This window comes from Hyaena hyaena, unplaced genomic scaffold (assembly GCF_003009895.1).
Source record: "Hyaena hyaena isolate Hyena2069 unplaced genomic scaffold, ASM300989v1 scaffold_263, whole genome shotgun sequence".
Lineage (NCBI taxonomy): Eukaryota > Metazoa > Chordata > Mammalia > Carnivora > Hyaenidae > Hyaena > Hyaena hyaena.
Window position 1 is genome coordinate 1,551,253 of NW_024080897.1, and position 17,131 is coordinate 1,568,383.

The following is a 17,131-nucleotide window of genomic DNA, read 5'->3' on the forward strand; positions in this document are numbered from 1 at the left end:
ATCCCGAGACACTAGAGTGAGTGCACTCAACGAGTTTATTTTCCCTAGACTGAGGTGTGTGTATAAATAATTGATACCAGAGGGGGTGATGAGTGTTAAGGGCACGGTAAGAGGCATACTATGTTATAGAACGTTATGGAAATTGAGGGAATGGAAGGTATATTTTCGCATGTGTCATTAAATGAGTCATTTGAGCTGTGCCTCAGAGACTGAGTAGGATTTGGACATATGAAGATGATCATGTGTGATGTAAACTCCGGGTCTTAAGTCCTGTTATTTCTAGTATTTATTTTTTGCTTCGTATAAATAATTCATAGAAAACTTAAGTTTTTAAAAAAAATTTATATAGTACTCCAAGTTTATTATGAAACATTTTGGAATATGTATGTTCAGTATAAAGAAGAAAATCTGACCTCTCTGCTCAGTTGACATGTGGTGAATTTTCTCTTAACTTTCAGTGCCAGTCACTTAAAAGGGCTGGTAGCAAATCATTCTTCTGGCCAGTTATGCTGACCAGACTCATATATTTTTAATATACATACTAAATCAAATATAAACTGAATCTAAGAATATTCTAGATCATTTATGCTCTAAATATAGTTACTCCATTTCTTACTTTTTCCTCAGGTTATAGCATTTTGTAGGAAATAACCATATATACAGGCTGCTGACTATGATCTTTTTTCCTGGTTTTCTGAGCAAAATTGATCAGGAAGGAAATTTCAGTGATGTTTAGCTGGGATGTATGGATTATTTTTGATTTTTGTTTTAGATTTGAGGAAAATAGTAACTTCTTTAATTGTGAAAATGCCCAGTTTTATTAGTTTTTCAAAAATACAACCCTAATAAAATAGTATAATGAAAAGTGTATTACAAAATTTCACTGTTTTGACCATTTTTAAGTGTATTAGGTTAGTGGCATTAAGTGTGTTCACATATTTGTACAACCTGCATCACCTTCCATCTCCAGAGCTTTTTCTTCCTCCCGGACTAAAACTACCCATTAAGCAGTTGTTCCCCATTTCTCTCTCTCCCTTTCTCTCCTTCCTTCCTTTGTTTTTTGTAATAGCCATCATAATGGATGGGAAGTGGTATCTCAGTGTGGTTTTGGTTTACATTTCCCTAATGGTTAGTGATAGTAAGCATCTTTTCATGTGCTTTCAGCTCTTTGTATATCTTCTTTCATATATGACTTTGTAGCCTGCTCTCTCCTCCTGCCCTCTTTTGTCCAGCAGTGGTTCAGGTAGGTTAATGCCATTAACAACTGCTCAAAACCATGATTTTGAATGATGATATACTGTCCTGCCATAGATTCCCATTCATCATGTTTCTCAGATGATAAGACCTTCATGGATACAACTTTAAGAGAGTTTTGGTTGTAAATCTTATAATAATAGAACTGTATACATAAATATTTATTTGTGTAAGACACATGGCTGGATTTGGTCAAGAACATATGTATATACACATATGTATTCCAAAATTGCTTTCTAGAAGGACTGTTGGGCAGCACAAGGTTTACTTCTAAGTGTAGGTGTTGGGTAAAGTGGAATTAGCTAAAAAAGCTTAATGCATCCATCTGTTTTCCTTCTTTCAAATATTGTTAACATAATTAGTCTTGTCTCATTTCCGTTCTCCTCCTTTGTCCTAAAGTTTGTACCTTTATTTCTTCACTTCCATTTTAGTTGGAATTTGTGAGGGAGCAGAGATTGTACATTTAATCTATTAGTTTAATTGGAAGTCTCTAATTTTCTTAAATCCTCTGAGTAAAGCATTACATTACATTCGTAATCAGTATTTAAAAACATTTTTTAAAAATGTTTATTTATTTTTGAGAGAGAGAGAGAGAGCACGAGTGGTGGAGTGAGAAAGGGAGACACAGAATCTGAAGTAGGCTCCAGCATCTGAGCTATCCACACAAAGCCTGACACTTGAACTCATGAACCATGAGATCATGACGTGAGCTGAAGTCAGATGTTTAACTATCTGAGCCACCCAGGCGCCCCTCAATCAGTATTTTACTTAAGGAAATTTCAGTAAAGACAAAGACTGAATTACATACTTAAAAAAGTTGTAAGCCAAATATAGTCAATATTTTAGATCAGAGGTTGGCAAACTTTTCCTTTAAAGAGCCAGATGATGAATATTTAAGCTTTGCAGCCATACAGTCTCTGTGCTTTTATTTTTATTTTTATTTCTTGACAACTCTTTAAAAATGTAAAAGATATTCTTGAAGGCTGTGGGTTGGATTTGGCTCAGAGACTATACTTTGTCAATCCTATTCTGGATTTATTTGTAGTGATCTTGCTAGTCAACTTGACCCATTATTGATGGAAGGACTCAATGCCTTAAGGGAATTGCAAACCTAGTATGGTTTAGGTGATTTGGGTTTTTATTTTTTAATTTTTTTTTTTAAATTTATTTCTAGGAGAGAGAGAGAGAAAGCGTGAGCAGGGGAGGGTCAGAGAGAGAGGGAGTCACAGACTGAAACAGGCTCCGGGCTCTGAGCTGGCAGTCAGCACAGAGCCCGACGCGGGGCACGAACCCACAAACAGAGAGATCATGACCAAAGCGAAAGTAGGACACTTAACCGACTAAGCCACCCAGGCGCCCCATATTTTTTAATTTTTTAATGTTTATTTTTGAGAGACTGAGAGCATGAGCAGGGGAAGGGCAGAGAGACAGGGAGACAGAATCAGAAGCAGGCTCCAGGCTCTGAGCTGTCAGCACAGAGCCTGACATGGGGCTCGAACCCACAAACTGTGTGATCATGACCTGAGCCGAAGTTGGATGCTTAACCAATTGAGCCACCAGGCGCCCCAGTGATTTGGGTTTTTAAATAAATTACCAAGTGCTAATATTTATTATTTTAATTTTCAGATGGTGACCCAGATAACTATATTGCTTACTATCGGAGAGCTACTGTCTTTTTAGCTATGGGCAAATCAAAAGCAGCGCTTCCTGATTTAACTAAAGTGATTGAATTGAAGATGGATTTCACTGCAGTAAGTGCATCTAAACTTTCTTTAAAGGAAAACTTAAAGGAATTTGGAAGAGGTAATTTGTCTTTAAAGGTAAGGGCCAGCCTGCTGGGCATAGCTGGGGAGTGTAGGAAGCTGCCGTGTATGTGTAGTAGACTGGGCAGCAAAAACAATCCAAAGACCCTGGAATCAAAGGTCTGTGTGAAAGAGGAACAGTGGGTACATTTGGTGAATTGTAGAAGCTTGGCAGTGACATCAGCCTTGTGCCTTAGAAAGACCTTTGTGTAGAGGGGAGTGCAGGGCTAGATGTGAGGCTGAGTAACCAGGTGATCAAGAGGCCATTGAATTAAAAGGCTGTCAGGTGACTGACAGTAGTTCCCCGTTCAGGCTATCACAGGAATGATTAAGAAAAGGAGATAGATCACTTACGCGGTGGTTTGTGGTGAGGACACAATTCTGAATTAGCCGGAGCCATCTCCTGCAACCAACACATAAGCTTCAGAAATGGAGGAATTTACAGTTTAATGGGATATCCTGATGTTTGGCAGGTTAGTGTAATGCCTTAAAATAATAGGGTAGGTTAGATGGTTTCAAAATTGATTTGGTAACCCATTTATTGTTTATATCCTGCCATATTCCAGAAGAGACTTAAGATAACTGATTAGATATGAGTGAATGTTTAGTTTGAAATATTACTGTTGTTTTTGGGATGAAATTCCCAAGCGTCAGCCTTTTCTTTAATCTGTTGTTACTTTACCTACCTAAGTGAATGCAACCTTTCACAAAGGTTAAGTAGTTCATTTTCTTAGTATTATTAGTTAGTTGAAGTGGCTTTCATCTTGCTTTTTATGTGTGTCGATGCCCTTAACAGAGAATCAGGGAAATTTTTTGTACTGTAAAAGTAATACATTAAGTTTTAGTGGAATATCAATATGGTTTCTGTCTTAGGGTCACATTGTTCATCAGAGAGTTCGTATTCTTGGAAGAGATGCGTGAAAATTTTCTTTCTCATGCACATGAGAAGAGGAATATCAGAGATGGAGGGGGGAAGATGATACATGGGGAAAAGGATAGGAAAGGGGAAGAGGTATTGTTATTTGGTTGTAGTGAGTATTTCCACTGAGAATTAATAAAAACAAAATTATTTCTAAAACTTTGGTAAAGTTCCAAATTATACAGCTTTTTTTGTGGTGACAAAAAAGTTATTACGATGGCAAAAAAAAAATTAAATTGAGATAAAATTCATGTACCATCAAATTCATCCTTTTTTAAAAGTGGTGTTTTAGTGTATTCACAAGGTTATGCAGGCATCTCCACTGTCTAGTTCCAGAACATTTTTATCACCCCTAAAAGAAATGGAGTACCCATTAGCAATCCCTTTCCAGTTATGCCCTGGACTCTGGCAACCACTTTTTTTTCTGTCTGTGTGGATTTGCCTATTTGGACACTTCATATAAAAGAAATCATACAGTATTTGGCCTTTTGTGTCTGACTTCTTTCACTTAGCATATTGTTTTCAAGGTTCACCCATGTTGTAGCACGTGACAGTACTTCATTTCTTTGGATACTTGGCTAATTTTCCATATTTGTGTGTTTGTGTGTGTGTGTGTGTGTGTGTGTGTGTGTGTGTGTATGTATGTATATGTCTCATTTACTTATGATTTATTAGTTAATGGGAATTTGGGTGGTTTTTACTTTTTAGCTATTCATTTGACCATTCATTTACAAGATTTTGTGTGTATACATATTTTCAATTTTGGGGGATATAGCATAAAAAGTATTTTTAAGGAAGCATACTTAATGCTTAAAAATTATACACATTCATTGGTTTCAGGAATTGTTCTCAAGAGTGTAGGCCAAATGGGCATTGGGAAAATAAATATTTCATTAATAATTCATTATGTTACTTGGTTTTATTCTTTGTGTTTAAAGAAAGTTTGGAAATGCTCGTTCTCAGAACACCCTTTTTTCTAGGCAAGGTTACAGAGAGGTCACTTACTACTCAAACAAGGAAAACTTGATGAAGCAGAAGAGGATTTTAAAAAAGTGGTAAGTTCAACTTGTATTTGGCTTTATGAAGATGTTGAACACCTTTATGAAGATGAGTGAACATGTTGGACTTATTTTTTTATATAGTAAGATGTTTAGTAATAAGTTTATAGCTAAAAGGGAAAATCATTTGATTTGTATATATAAAAGTCACAGTTTCTGAATTAATACATAGTGGCTGACATTGAAGAATCACTTTAAGAATTGGAAGGTAAAGTATATGGAATGAATATATAATTTCAATTCAGTTTATATTGCTCACATGGTCTGCTTTGTTTTCTGTAAGAATCTAGAGATATCAACTGAACTATTCTTTCTTTCTTTTTTTAAAATGTTTTAAATGTTTTATTTATTTCTGAGAGAGAGACAGTGAGACAGGGAGACAGTGTGAGCAGGGGAGGTTCAGAGAGAGAGGGAGACACAGAATCCGAAGAGAGAGAGAGACAGCAAGACAGCGTGAGCAGGGGAGGGTCAGAGAGAGGGAGACACAGAATCCAAAACAGGCTCCAGGCTCTGAGCTGGCTGTCAGCACAGAGCCCGATGCGGAACTTGAACCCACAAACCATGAGATCATGACCTGAGCTGAAGTCAGACCGCTCAACCGACTGAGCCACCCAGACGCCCCACAACTGAACTATTCTAAAAGTCCTCTAGAAACCCCTGAGAAACCCTTCATGTGGTTTGAAGGAATAATGAGACATTTTTAAAAGGGAGTTTTGTAATTTCCTGTATGGCTACTCTACAAAGTGTAGTGTTTTGAATTCATTGGGGGATGTTACATGTGATTGAAAAATGATTTGTTGAAGAGACAGTCAATGTCTTTATGCCCTCATGAAGCTTATTTTAAGCCCTGCATTTTTTGTTCCATATGGATTTGTTTCTTAACAGTTAACTCTTTTTTTTTTTTTTTAATTTACTTCTAGGAGAGAGAGAGAGACAGCGTGAGCAGGGGAGGGTCAGAGAGAGAGGGAGTCACAGACTGAAACAGGCTCCAGGCTCTGAGCTGGCAGTCAGCACAGAGCCCGACGCGGGGCTCGAACCCACGAACCGCGAGATCATGACCCAAGCGAAAGTCGGACGCTTAACCGACTAAGCCACCCAGGCGCCCCATTAACAGTTAACTCTTAAACAAAATGGATTTGAACTGCATGGGTCCACTTTTATGTGGGCTGTATAAATACTATTAATGCATTTTCTTTTCCTTATGATTTTCCTAATAACATGTTCTTTTCTCTGGCTTACTTCATTGTAAGAATATATAGTATATAATACGTATAACATACAGAATATGTTTTAGTCGACTATGTTATTGCTAAGGCTTCTGGATCAATAGTAGGCTACTAGTAGTTTTGGGGGAGTCACAAGTTATATGAGTATTTTGACTACATGGGGTGGGTGGTATTGGTACCCCTAACCCTGTGTTGTTCAAGGATCAACTGTGTAAAACCCCATTGTTCGTTATTTGCATTTTTGTAGTTTATACAAATAATTAGTAGATGATAACTACTATGAAAATAAAACTGAGATTTCTAATATTTTCATAACCTTAGTATTTTATTCATAACCTCAGTGTTTTCACAATACTCGGTCATATGCAGAGAAATTAAACATTAGACTTAATTGTATTAAAATCTAATCAGTAGTTGTCTCAGGGTCTCAGTAAAACTGGATGTCGTTTTATGTTTATCTAACTTCATTACTACTTAGGAAGGTGCTTAAGAGCAGGCCAAAGGGTAGGTGTTGGGATGTGATGGGGTCTGAGTCCCCAGCCCTGTTCTTGTACATAGCAAGTGTTGTGAGAAATTTGTTGAATGGATGGATGAATGATGAAACATAAGAATGGGTTTCCTTCTTTTTTAACAAATGCTGAAATCTTTTACGTAGATTATTCCTCAATCACAACATTACAGTAGCCTTTTAGAAATAACACAATTTAGAAGAAAGCTTTAGCAAAAATTAATCCTTACTGGGCATTGGCTATATTCTTTTGGAAAAGTGAGTTCTTTGAATTTTGGGTATGTCTTGAGTTAATGTCTCTTTTGTGATCAATATTAAAACCTCACAGAGGGGCGCCTGGGTGGCTCAGTCGGTTAAGCGTCCGACTTCAGCTCAGGTCATGATCTCGTGATTCGTGGGTTCGAGCCCCGCGTCAGGCTCTGTGCTCACAGCCAGCTTAGAGCCTGGAGCCTGCTTCAGATTCTGTGTCTCCCTCTCTCTCTGACCGTCCTCTGCTCACGCTGTCTCCCTCTCTCTCTCTCAGAAATAAATAAATAAAATTAAAAAAAAAAAAAAGTCTTATGGTTGCCTTCCTGTCTGTTTTTATCTAATTTTTCTTCCCTATGTTTACCTGTTGTGTTTCTTAAATTCCACATGAGTGAAATCATACATTTTTCTTTCTCTGACTGACTTATTTTGCATAGCATTACACCCTCTGGTTCTATCCACATTGTTGCAAATGGCAAGATTTCATTCTTTTTGATGACCGAGTAATATTCCGTGTGTGTATGTGTGTGTATCTACATATATATGTATAAATATACTTATATTTGTATATCTAATATTCCATGTATATACATATACATATGTGGTATGTATATAATATATATGTATTTTATATATATATACATATATTTGGTATGTATGTATGTGTGTATATGTATATATATATATACACACACAAACATATGTATATGTATATGTATACATACCACATCTTTATCCATTCAACAGTCAATGGCCATTTGGGATCTTTCCATAATTTAGATATTTTTGATAGTGTTGTTATAAACATTGGGGTGCATGTGCCCCTTCAAATCAACATTTTTGTATCTTTTGGATTTAGCAGTCAAATGCTGGGTCATAGAGTAGTTTTATGTCTAATTTTCTGAGGAGTCTCCGTACTGTTTTTCAGAGTGGCTGCATTCCCACCAACAGAGTAAGAGCGCTCCCCTTTCTCCACATCTTTGCCAACAATTATTGCTTTCTGAATTGTTAATTTTAGCAATTCTGACAGGTGTGAGGTGGTATCTCATTGTAGTTTTGATTTTGTATTTCCCTGATAAGTGATGTTGAACATTTGTGGCTCCCTGATGAGTGATGTTGAACATCTTTTCATGTGTTAGCCATCTGGATGTCTTCTTTGGAAAAGTGTCTGTTTATGTCTTCTGCCCATTTTGTCACTGGGTTATTTGTTTTTTTGGGTGTTAAGTTTGATAAGTTCTTAATAGATTTTGGATACTAACCTTTCATCTGATGTCATTTGCAAATATCTTCTCCCATTCTGTCAGTTGACTTTTGGTTTTGTTGACTGTTTCCTTTGATCTGCAGAAGGTTTTTATCTTGAGGAGGTCCCAGTAATTAATTTTTGCTTTTGTTTCCCTTGCCTCTGGAGATATGCCAAGTAAGAAGTTGCTATGGCCAAGGTCAAAGAGGTTCTTGCCTGTGTTCTGTGGGATTTTGATGGTTTCCTGCCTCACATTTAGGTCTTTTATCTGTTTGGAATTTATTTTTGTGTGTGGTATAGGAAAGTGGTCCAGGTCCATTCTTCTGCACGTCACTGTCCAGTTTTCCCAGCACCATTTGCTGGAGAGACTGTCTTTTCCAATCCATGTTCTTTCCTGCTTTGTCAAAGATTAATTGGTCATACGTTTGTGGGTCTGTTTCTAGGTTTTCTGTTCTGTTCCGTTGATCTTTGTGTCTTTTTGCGCCAGTACCATTACTGTCTTGATGATTAGAGCTTTGTAATACAGCTTGAAGCCTGGAATTGTGATGCCTCCAGCTTTGGTTTTCTTTTTCAACATTATTTTGGCTATTCAGGGTCTTTTCTGGTTCCATACAGATTTTAGGATTGTTTGTTCTAGCTCTGTGAGGAATGCTGGTGCTGTTTTGATAGGGATTGCATTGAATGTGTGGATTGCTTTGTAGTATTGACATTTGAACAATATTTGTTCTGTCCACAAGCATGGAATGTTTTCCATTTCTTTGTGTCTTCTTCAGTTTCTTTCATAAGCTTTCTGTAGTTTTCTATAGTGTACAGAACTTTTACCTTTTTGGTTGTTAGGTTTATTCCTAGGTATCTTAAGGTTTTTGGTGCAGCTGTAAGTGGGATTGTTTTCTTAATTTCTCTTTCTGCAACCGGTTTCAGTATGTTGATCTTATATTCTGTGACTTTGCTGAATTCATGTATCAATTCTAGCTGTTTTTTTGGTGGAATCTTTTGGGTTTTCTATGTAGAGTATCGTGTCATCCGCGAAGAGTGAAATTTTTTCTTCCTTGGCCAATTTCTATGCCTTTTATTTCTTTTTGTTGTCTAATTGCTGAGGCCAGGGCTTCCAGTGCTGAGTTAAACCACAGTGGTGACAGTGGACATCCCTGTCCTGTCCTTACCTTAGTGGCAAGGCTCTCAGTTTTTCCCCGTTGAGGATGTTATTAGCTGTGAGTCTTTGATATGTGGCTGTTTTGATGCTGAGGTATGTTCCTTCTATTCCCTACTTTCTTGAGAGTTTTTATCAAGAAAAGATGCTGTATTTTGTCAAATGGTTTTTCTGGATCTAGTGAGAGGATCCTATAGTTCTTATCCTTTCTTTTGTTAATATGGTGTGTTGCGTTGATTGATTTGCAAACACTGCGCCAGCCCTGTAGCCCAGCAATAAATCGCATTTGGTCATGGTGAATAATGTAGTGGAGTGTCTGACTCTTGGTTTTGTCTCTGGTCATGATCTCCTGGTTCTTGGGTTTGAGCCCCATATCGAGCTCTGTTGTGCTGACAGCGTAGAGCCTGCTTGGGATTCTCTCTCTGTGTCCCTCTCCAACTCACGTGTGCATGTTCTCTCTCAAAATAAGTAAATAAATTAAAAAAAAAAAAAAGAATACTATTTAAAAAAAAATAAATATCTGGTAGAATTTCCCTGGGAAGCCATCTGGCCCAGGTCTCTTGTTGGGAGATTTTTGATAACTGATTGAGTTTCTTTACTGGTTATGGGTATGTTCAAATGTTCTGTCTCTTACTGTTTCAGTTTTGGTAGTGCATGAGTTTCTAGGAATTTGTCCATTTCTTCCAGATTGCCTGGTTTGTTGGCATATCATTTTTCATAGTATTCTCTTACAGTTAATTGTATTTCTGTTGTATTGGTTGTGATCTCTTCTCTTTCATTCATGTATTTGTGTCCTCTCTCTTTCATTCATGATTTTATGTATTTGGGTCCTCTCTCTTTTCTTTTTGATCACCCTGACTAAGGGTTTATCAGTATTGTTTATTCTTTCAAAGAACCAGCATTTCCATTTTGAGATTGTTTTCTGATAGTCGTACTTCTACTAGTGCCTTCTTAAAACTGCCCTCGCTATTATTACAGGATACTTCCATGACAGTGCGCAACTAGATTGAATGTTTTTTTTAATTGAAATTTTTATTGAGATAATTACAGATTCCCATACAGTTGTAATTGATAATACAGAGAGGTCCTGTATACCCTTTACCCAGTACCCGCTTTCCCCAATGATAACATCTTGTAAAACTATAGTACAATATTACAACAAAGGTATTGACATTGATACAATCTACCTGTCTATTCAGATTCCCTCAGTTTTAGTAGTAGTCATTTTTTTTAATGTTATTTATTTATTTTGAGAGAGACAGAGAGCGATCTGGAGAGGGGCAGAGACAGAGGGAGAAAGAGAGAATTCCAAGCAGGTTCCTCACTGTCTGTGCAGAGCTGGATGTGGGGTCCATCCCATGAACTGTGAGATCATGACTTGAGCCAAAACCAAGAGTCAGATGCTCAACGGACTGAGCCACCCAGGCTTAGTGTCCGTTTCTGTGTGTGTGTTTAATTTGATAGATGTTTTCTTTACACCACAGTTAACATACTGAGCACTTCTGTTGCCACAAGGATTCTTTCTGTTGCCCTTTTATAACCACACCCACTTCCCTCATGTACTGTTTTGGCCCCTCATCAATAACTTTCAGCAACCACTAATTTGTTATTCATTTCTTTAATTTTGGCATTTCAAAAATGTTGCATACATGGACAAATGTATATAACCTTTGGCATTGACCTTTTTTACTCTGTATAATTCCCTGGAGATGCATTCAGATTGTTGGATATATCACTTAGTTTTTTCCTTTTGATTGCTAAGTATTCCATGGTATATGCTTCACACCCATGCATCAATTAATGGACATTTGGGTTATTTCCATTTTTTCACTATTATGAATAAAACTGCTCTGAACTCTTTTTTTTTTTTATGCTACAAACATTCTTGTATAGGTTTTAGTGTGAACAGAAGTTTTCCTTTTCCTGAGATAAATGCCTGGAAGTGTACTTTCTGGGTTGTGTCATAATTGCCTGTTTAGTTTTATAAGGAGCCACCAAACCGTCCTTCAGAGTGACTGTGCCATCTTATGTTCCTTTGCATCCTTGCCAGTATGTGGTTTTGTCACTGTTTTTTTCTTTTTGAAGTTTATTTATTTTGAGAGAGCAATGGGTGTGCCTGGGAGCAGGAGAGGGGCAGAGAGAGAGAGGGAGAGAGAGTCCCAGGCAGGTTCCACACAGTGAGCACAGAGACTGACTGGGGACTTGGTCACGAGAACCATGAAGTCATGACCTGAGCCAAGATCAAGAGTCGGTCACTTACCTGACTGAGCCACCCAGGTGCCCCTCTTTATGTATTTTAAATACTTTATCACATGTGTGGCCTGCAAATATGTCCTCCCAGTCCATAGCTTGTCTTTTACTCTTCACAAGGTGTTTCAGAGAGCAGAAGTTTTTACTTTTGATGAAATCCAATTTATCAATATTGTTTTTTCTTCTGCGTTTACTGTTTTTGGTGTCCTGTTGAAGACCTATTCCCCAAGCCTATGTTTCAAAGGTTTTCTCTTATGTTATTTTTTAAAAGTTTTATGGTCTTATGTTTTACATATAAGTCTGGTCTATTTTGAGTTAATGTTTGTCTAATGTGTGAAGTTAGGTTGAGGCTGATTTGTTTTGCCTTTGGATATGCCCTTGTTCCAGCAGTGTATTTGGAAAAGGCTTTTCGTCCTTCACTGAAGTACTTTCGCACCTTTAAAAATAAGACAGTTTGCCATACTTGGGTGGGTATATTTCTGGGTTCTCTTCTCTTGTCTGTGTGTCTGTCCCTCTGCCACTCCTATACTCTGTTGATGGTTTAGCTCTATAAGGAGTCTTAATAGGGAGTGGAGTTGATTCCTTCCTCCTTTATTCATCTCTGTCGGTATTATTTTAGCTGTTCCATGGTCTGTACCTTTTTATATAAATTTAGAATAAACTTGTCTATATCTACAAAAAGCTTTGCTGATATTTTACTTTTTTTAATTTTTATTTATTTCAAATTTTTTAAATGTTTTATTTCTGAGAGAGAGAGAGAGAGAGAGAGAGCGCACGCAAGAGAGTGTCAGAGAGAAAGGGAGACACAGAATCTGAAACAGGCTCCAGGATCTGAGCTGGCTGTCAGCACAGATCCTGACGCGGGGCTCGAACCCACAAACCGTGAGATCATATCCTGAGCCGAAGCCAGACTCTTAACCGACTGACCCACCCAGGCGCCCCAAGAAAGCCTTTTTTAAAGGAGGGAATGTACTTGAAGTCTGAATGTTAAGGGGATGAATGAATCTGTGTTAGCAGAGTGGCTGGGAGGGCCATCCAGGCAGAAGGTGAATATCCTGTCATTTAAGAAAACAACACCTCTACACCACTAGAGTAGGGATTTGAGAATGTTGGACAGGTGATCAGAGGTCTGATTGCAAAGAGGGCATGTGTAGTGCTGGGACCTGGGTGTGTGTGTGTGTTCATTCGTTTAATAGCCATGGAAGGTTTATGCTAGGAATGTCATGATCAGGGTTTTCCTTCAGTAAAACCCAGGGTACTCTGGGGGAATGGGTTGGAAGAAGACAGAGTGGAAGCAGAGTCTGATAATTAAGCTGTTGTAGTAAGTAATCCAAGTGTGACTTTATGGAGGCCAAAGATTAGAGTAGTTGGGGATTGAGAGAAATAAATAAGACATTTAGGAGGTTGGATCAAGAGAGATACAGTGATTATGGTAAGGGAGAAGGAATAATTAGGTATGTCGCCCAGGTTTCTGGATTGTTCAGATTGGTTACATGTCCATGCTATTCCTTCCAATAGACTCAGGGAATTATTTAGGAGATGAGGATGGGTAGAGAAAATATGCTGCCTCTCATACTTCTTTTTTTACCTAAAGTTTTTATTTTAATCACCTCATGCTCATCACAAGTGCACTCTTTAATCCCCTTAATTACCCCCGCCCCATCGCCTATGGTGACCATTAGTTTGTTCTCTATAATTAAGAGTCTGTTTCTTGGTTTCTCCCTCTCTTTTTCCCCTTTGCTCATTTGTTTTTTAAACACTTCTTTTAAGGTTTATTATGAGATAGAAAACATGAGAGTGAGTAGGTGTGGGGCACAGAGAGAGGGAGAGAGAATCCCAAGCAGGCTCCACGCTGTCAGTACTGAGCCCTATGTGGGGGTCGATCCCACGAACTATGAGATTATGACATGAGCCAAGACCAAGAGTTGGACACTCAACTGACTGAGCCACCCAGGCGGTCCTGTTTCTTAAACATCTTCTTTTATCTATTCGTTAATTGATGGACACTTGGACTGCTATCATATCCTTGCTATTGTAAATAATGCTGCTATAAATATAGGAGTGCATGTGTCCCTTTGAATTGGTGTTTTAGTATTCTTTGGGTAAATACCTAGTAATGTGATTGTTGGGCCATAGGATAGTTCTATTTTTAACTTTCTGAAGAACCTTCATACTCTTTTCCAAAGGGGCTGCACCAGTTTGCATTCCCACCAACAGTGCAAGAGGGTTCCCCTTTCTCTGCATCCTCACCAACACCTGTTGTTTGTTGTGTTATTGATTTTAGCCATTCTGACAGGTGTGAGGTATAGTTTTGATTTGCATTTCTCTGACAATGAGTGACAGTGAATATCTTTTCATATGTCTGTATGTCTTCTTTGGAGAAATGTTTGTTCATGTCTTCTGCCCATTGTTAAATTGGATTGTTTTTTGGGTGTTGAGTTTTGTAAGTTCTTTATATATTTTAGATACTAACCCTTTATTGGATATGTCCTTTGTAAGTATCTTCTTCCAATTTGTAGGTTGCTGTTAGTTTTGTTGATTGTTTCCTTTGCTGTATAGAAGCTTTTTATTTTTTAAATTTGTCTTATTTTTTAAAGTTTTGATTTAATTTCTGTTAGTTAGCATACAATGTTAATGTTGGTTTTAGGTGTACAATGTAGTAATTCACCACTTCCAGTTCATCACATCCAGGGGCTTTTTATTTTGGTGTAGTCCCAATAGTTTGTTGTTGCTTTTGTTTCCCTTGCCTCAGGAGACATATCTAGAAAAATTTGCTCCAGCTGATGTCAGAGAAATTATTGCTTTTGCTCTCTTCTAGGATTTTTATGGTTTCAGGTCTCACATTTAGGTCTTTAATCCATTTTGAATTTATTTTTGCATATGGTGTAGGAAAGTGGTCCAGTTTCATTCTTCTGCATGTTGCTGTCCAATTTTTCCAACACCATTTGTTGAAGAGACTGTCTTTTTTTCGTTGGATAGTCTTTCATTGGATGGTCAAAGGTTAATTGATATAATTGTGGGTTTATTTCTGGATTTTGTATTCTGTTCCTTTGTCTATATGTATCTATTTTTGTGCCAGTACCATGCTATTTGATTACTGCAGCTTTGTAATACAACTTGAAGTCTGGAATTGTGATGCCTCCAACTTAGTCCTTTTTTTTTTTTTAAATCTTGCTTTGGCTATTCCAGGTCTTTTGTGGTTCCATACAAATTTTAGCATTGTTTGTTCTAGTTCTGTGAAAAAATGCTGTTGGTATTTTGATAGGGATTGCATTAAATGTGTAGATTGCTTTGTGTAGTATAGACATTTTAACAATGTTTGTTCTTCCAGTCCATTAGCATGGAATGTCTTTCCATTTCTTTGTGTCATCTTCACTTTCTTTCATCAGTGTTCTATAGTTTTCAGAGTACAGGTCTTTCACCTCTTTGGTGATGTTTATTTCTGGGTATCTTTATCATTTTGGGTGCAGTTGTAAATCAGATTGTTTTCTTAATTTCTCTTTCTGATGTTTCATTATTGGTGTATTGAAGTGCAACAGATTTCTTTAGAGTGATCTTGTATCCTGCTACTTTACTGAATTTGTTTATCTATTCTAGCAGTTGTTGGGTAGTTTTTCAGGTTTTCTGTATATAATATCATGTCAGCTGCATATAGTGAAAGTTTGACTTCTTAGAGATTTATATGCCTTTTCTTTCTTTTTGTTGTCTGATTGCCATGGCTAGGACTTCCAGTTGCTATGTTGAATAGAAGTGGCGAGAGTGGACATCCTTGTCTTATTCCTGACCTTAGGAGAAGGGCTCTCTCTTCTTCCTCATTGAGTGTGATGTTTGATGTGGGTTTTTCATATATGGCCTTTATTATGTTGAAGTATGTTCCCTTTAAATCTACTTTGTTGATGGTTTTTATCATGAATGTTTACTTTGTAAAATGCTGTTTCAGCATCTGTTGAAATGATCATATGGTTTGGTCCTCTTATTCTTTTATTTTTTAAGTTTATTATTTTTGAGAGAGACTGAGACAGCATGAATGGGGGTGGGCAGAGAGAGGGAGAGAGAGAGAATATCCCAGGCAGCCTCTGTGCTGACCTGAACCGAAACCAAGAGTTGGATGGTTAACTGATTCAGCCAGCCAGGCTCCCTTGACTCTCTTATTTTTATAAAAATTTCCTGGGTCTCCTGGGTGGCTTAGTTGGTTAAGTGTCCGTCTTTGGCTCAAGTCATGAGCTCATGGTAGGTGAGTTTGAGCTCCGTGTTGGGCTCTGTGCTGACAGCTCAGAGCCTGGAGCCTGCTTAGGATTCTGTGTGTGTCTCTCTCTCTGCCCCTCCCATGCTCATGCTCTGTTTCTCTCTCAAAAAATAAACATTAAAAAAATTAAAATTTTCCTAATTCTCAGCAACTCATTTTATTTAATAATTTGTGATCTATGAATTCTTCCTTCTTCAACTTCAAGATACAGTAAATGTACTTTCAACTCATCTGTTCTTGGTCTTCAGTGTTTTATCTGTTCCTTATTTATCTTTGCTATCAATGCTTTGACTTTAAGTGAAAAATATTTAGAGCAAGACAGTGTTCGTGTGATCAAAGTACAATAAAGGTAATGATCAACTTAAATGTTTATTTCATATTTCGTTATTTTTTATTTTGACAAAGCTGGCAATTTGCATTTTGTTTTGGTGAGCGACCATATTACTAGATAAATATCAGTGCCAATTGCAGTTTAATTTTTAATTTAAGTACAAAGCTTTGGTAGTATTTTTATTAAATAAACTCCTCATTGGTAGTTTATGTTACTTGAAAACAACCTAACATAAATCCACTATATGCATCAATATAGCTTTAGGCATTGTTTTTTCCATCTTTAATCTTTAATACAGAAAGAATGATTGTGTTGCCTCAAGTTAACTAAGTCAGAAATAAGCAACATTAAAAAAAATTCTAAGTATTATGAGCTAGGAATAAGAGGGAGTAGTACTTTCAAACGCATGAAATAAATATGGTTATAATTCAATATAAAGATAGTAGTGTATACTGCAACAGCTTGCTACAGTTGCTCTATTTTTCTTTCAATCAGAAATAATACTCATATGCCATAATTCAACAGATATAAGAAGCTATCAATTGTAAGATATGTTATTATTTTATGTACTATTAAAAAATAAATGCTGCTTGTTAAATAATGCCTTCTTATAACTTAGTATTTTTGTTTTCTGCTTGTAGAAAGAGTTATTTGAGACTTAGACATACATTTTTATTATCATACTGCTCTGCTCATTGCCTTTTTGTATACATTAACTTCTTGAAGTCTTTGGCACTTAAAATCCATATGTATCATACCAGTTGTGTTAATAACTGGACTCAGGTGTGCTAGGCCATTTTTGTGCATATGTAGTCACATTGATGGGCTTATGGTAAGACTCCTTCCACTCTGAGAGAAATCGAAGTATGCTTTCTTATCACCTTCCTCAGACGTGAGGCAG

At 37.2% G+C, this 17,131-nt stretch overlaps 1 protein-coding gene across 1 annotated transcript in view; it reads left to right on the forward strand.

Moving 5' to 3' along the window:
- DNAJC3 (DnaJ heat shock protein family (Hsp40) member C3) overlaps window positions 1–17,131 on the forward strand; it is a 69,155-nt gene that overhangs the window by 27,785 nt on the left and 24,239 nt on the right. The window contains exons 3-4 of the mRNA XM_039245708.1: window positions 2,881–3,005; window positions 4,956–5,030. Of these exons, the coding sequence (XP_039101639.1) occupies window positions 2,881–3,005; window positions 4,956–5,030 (200 nt within the window). The remainder of the gene's footprint in view (window positions 1–2,880; window positions 3,006–4,955; window positions 5,031–17,131) is intronic.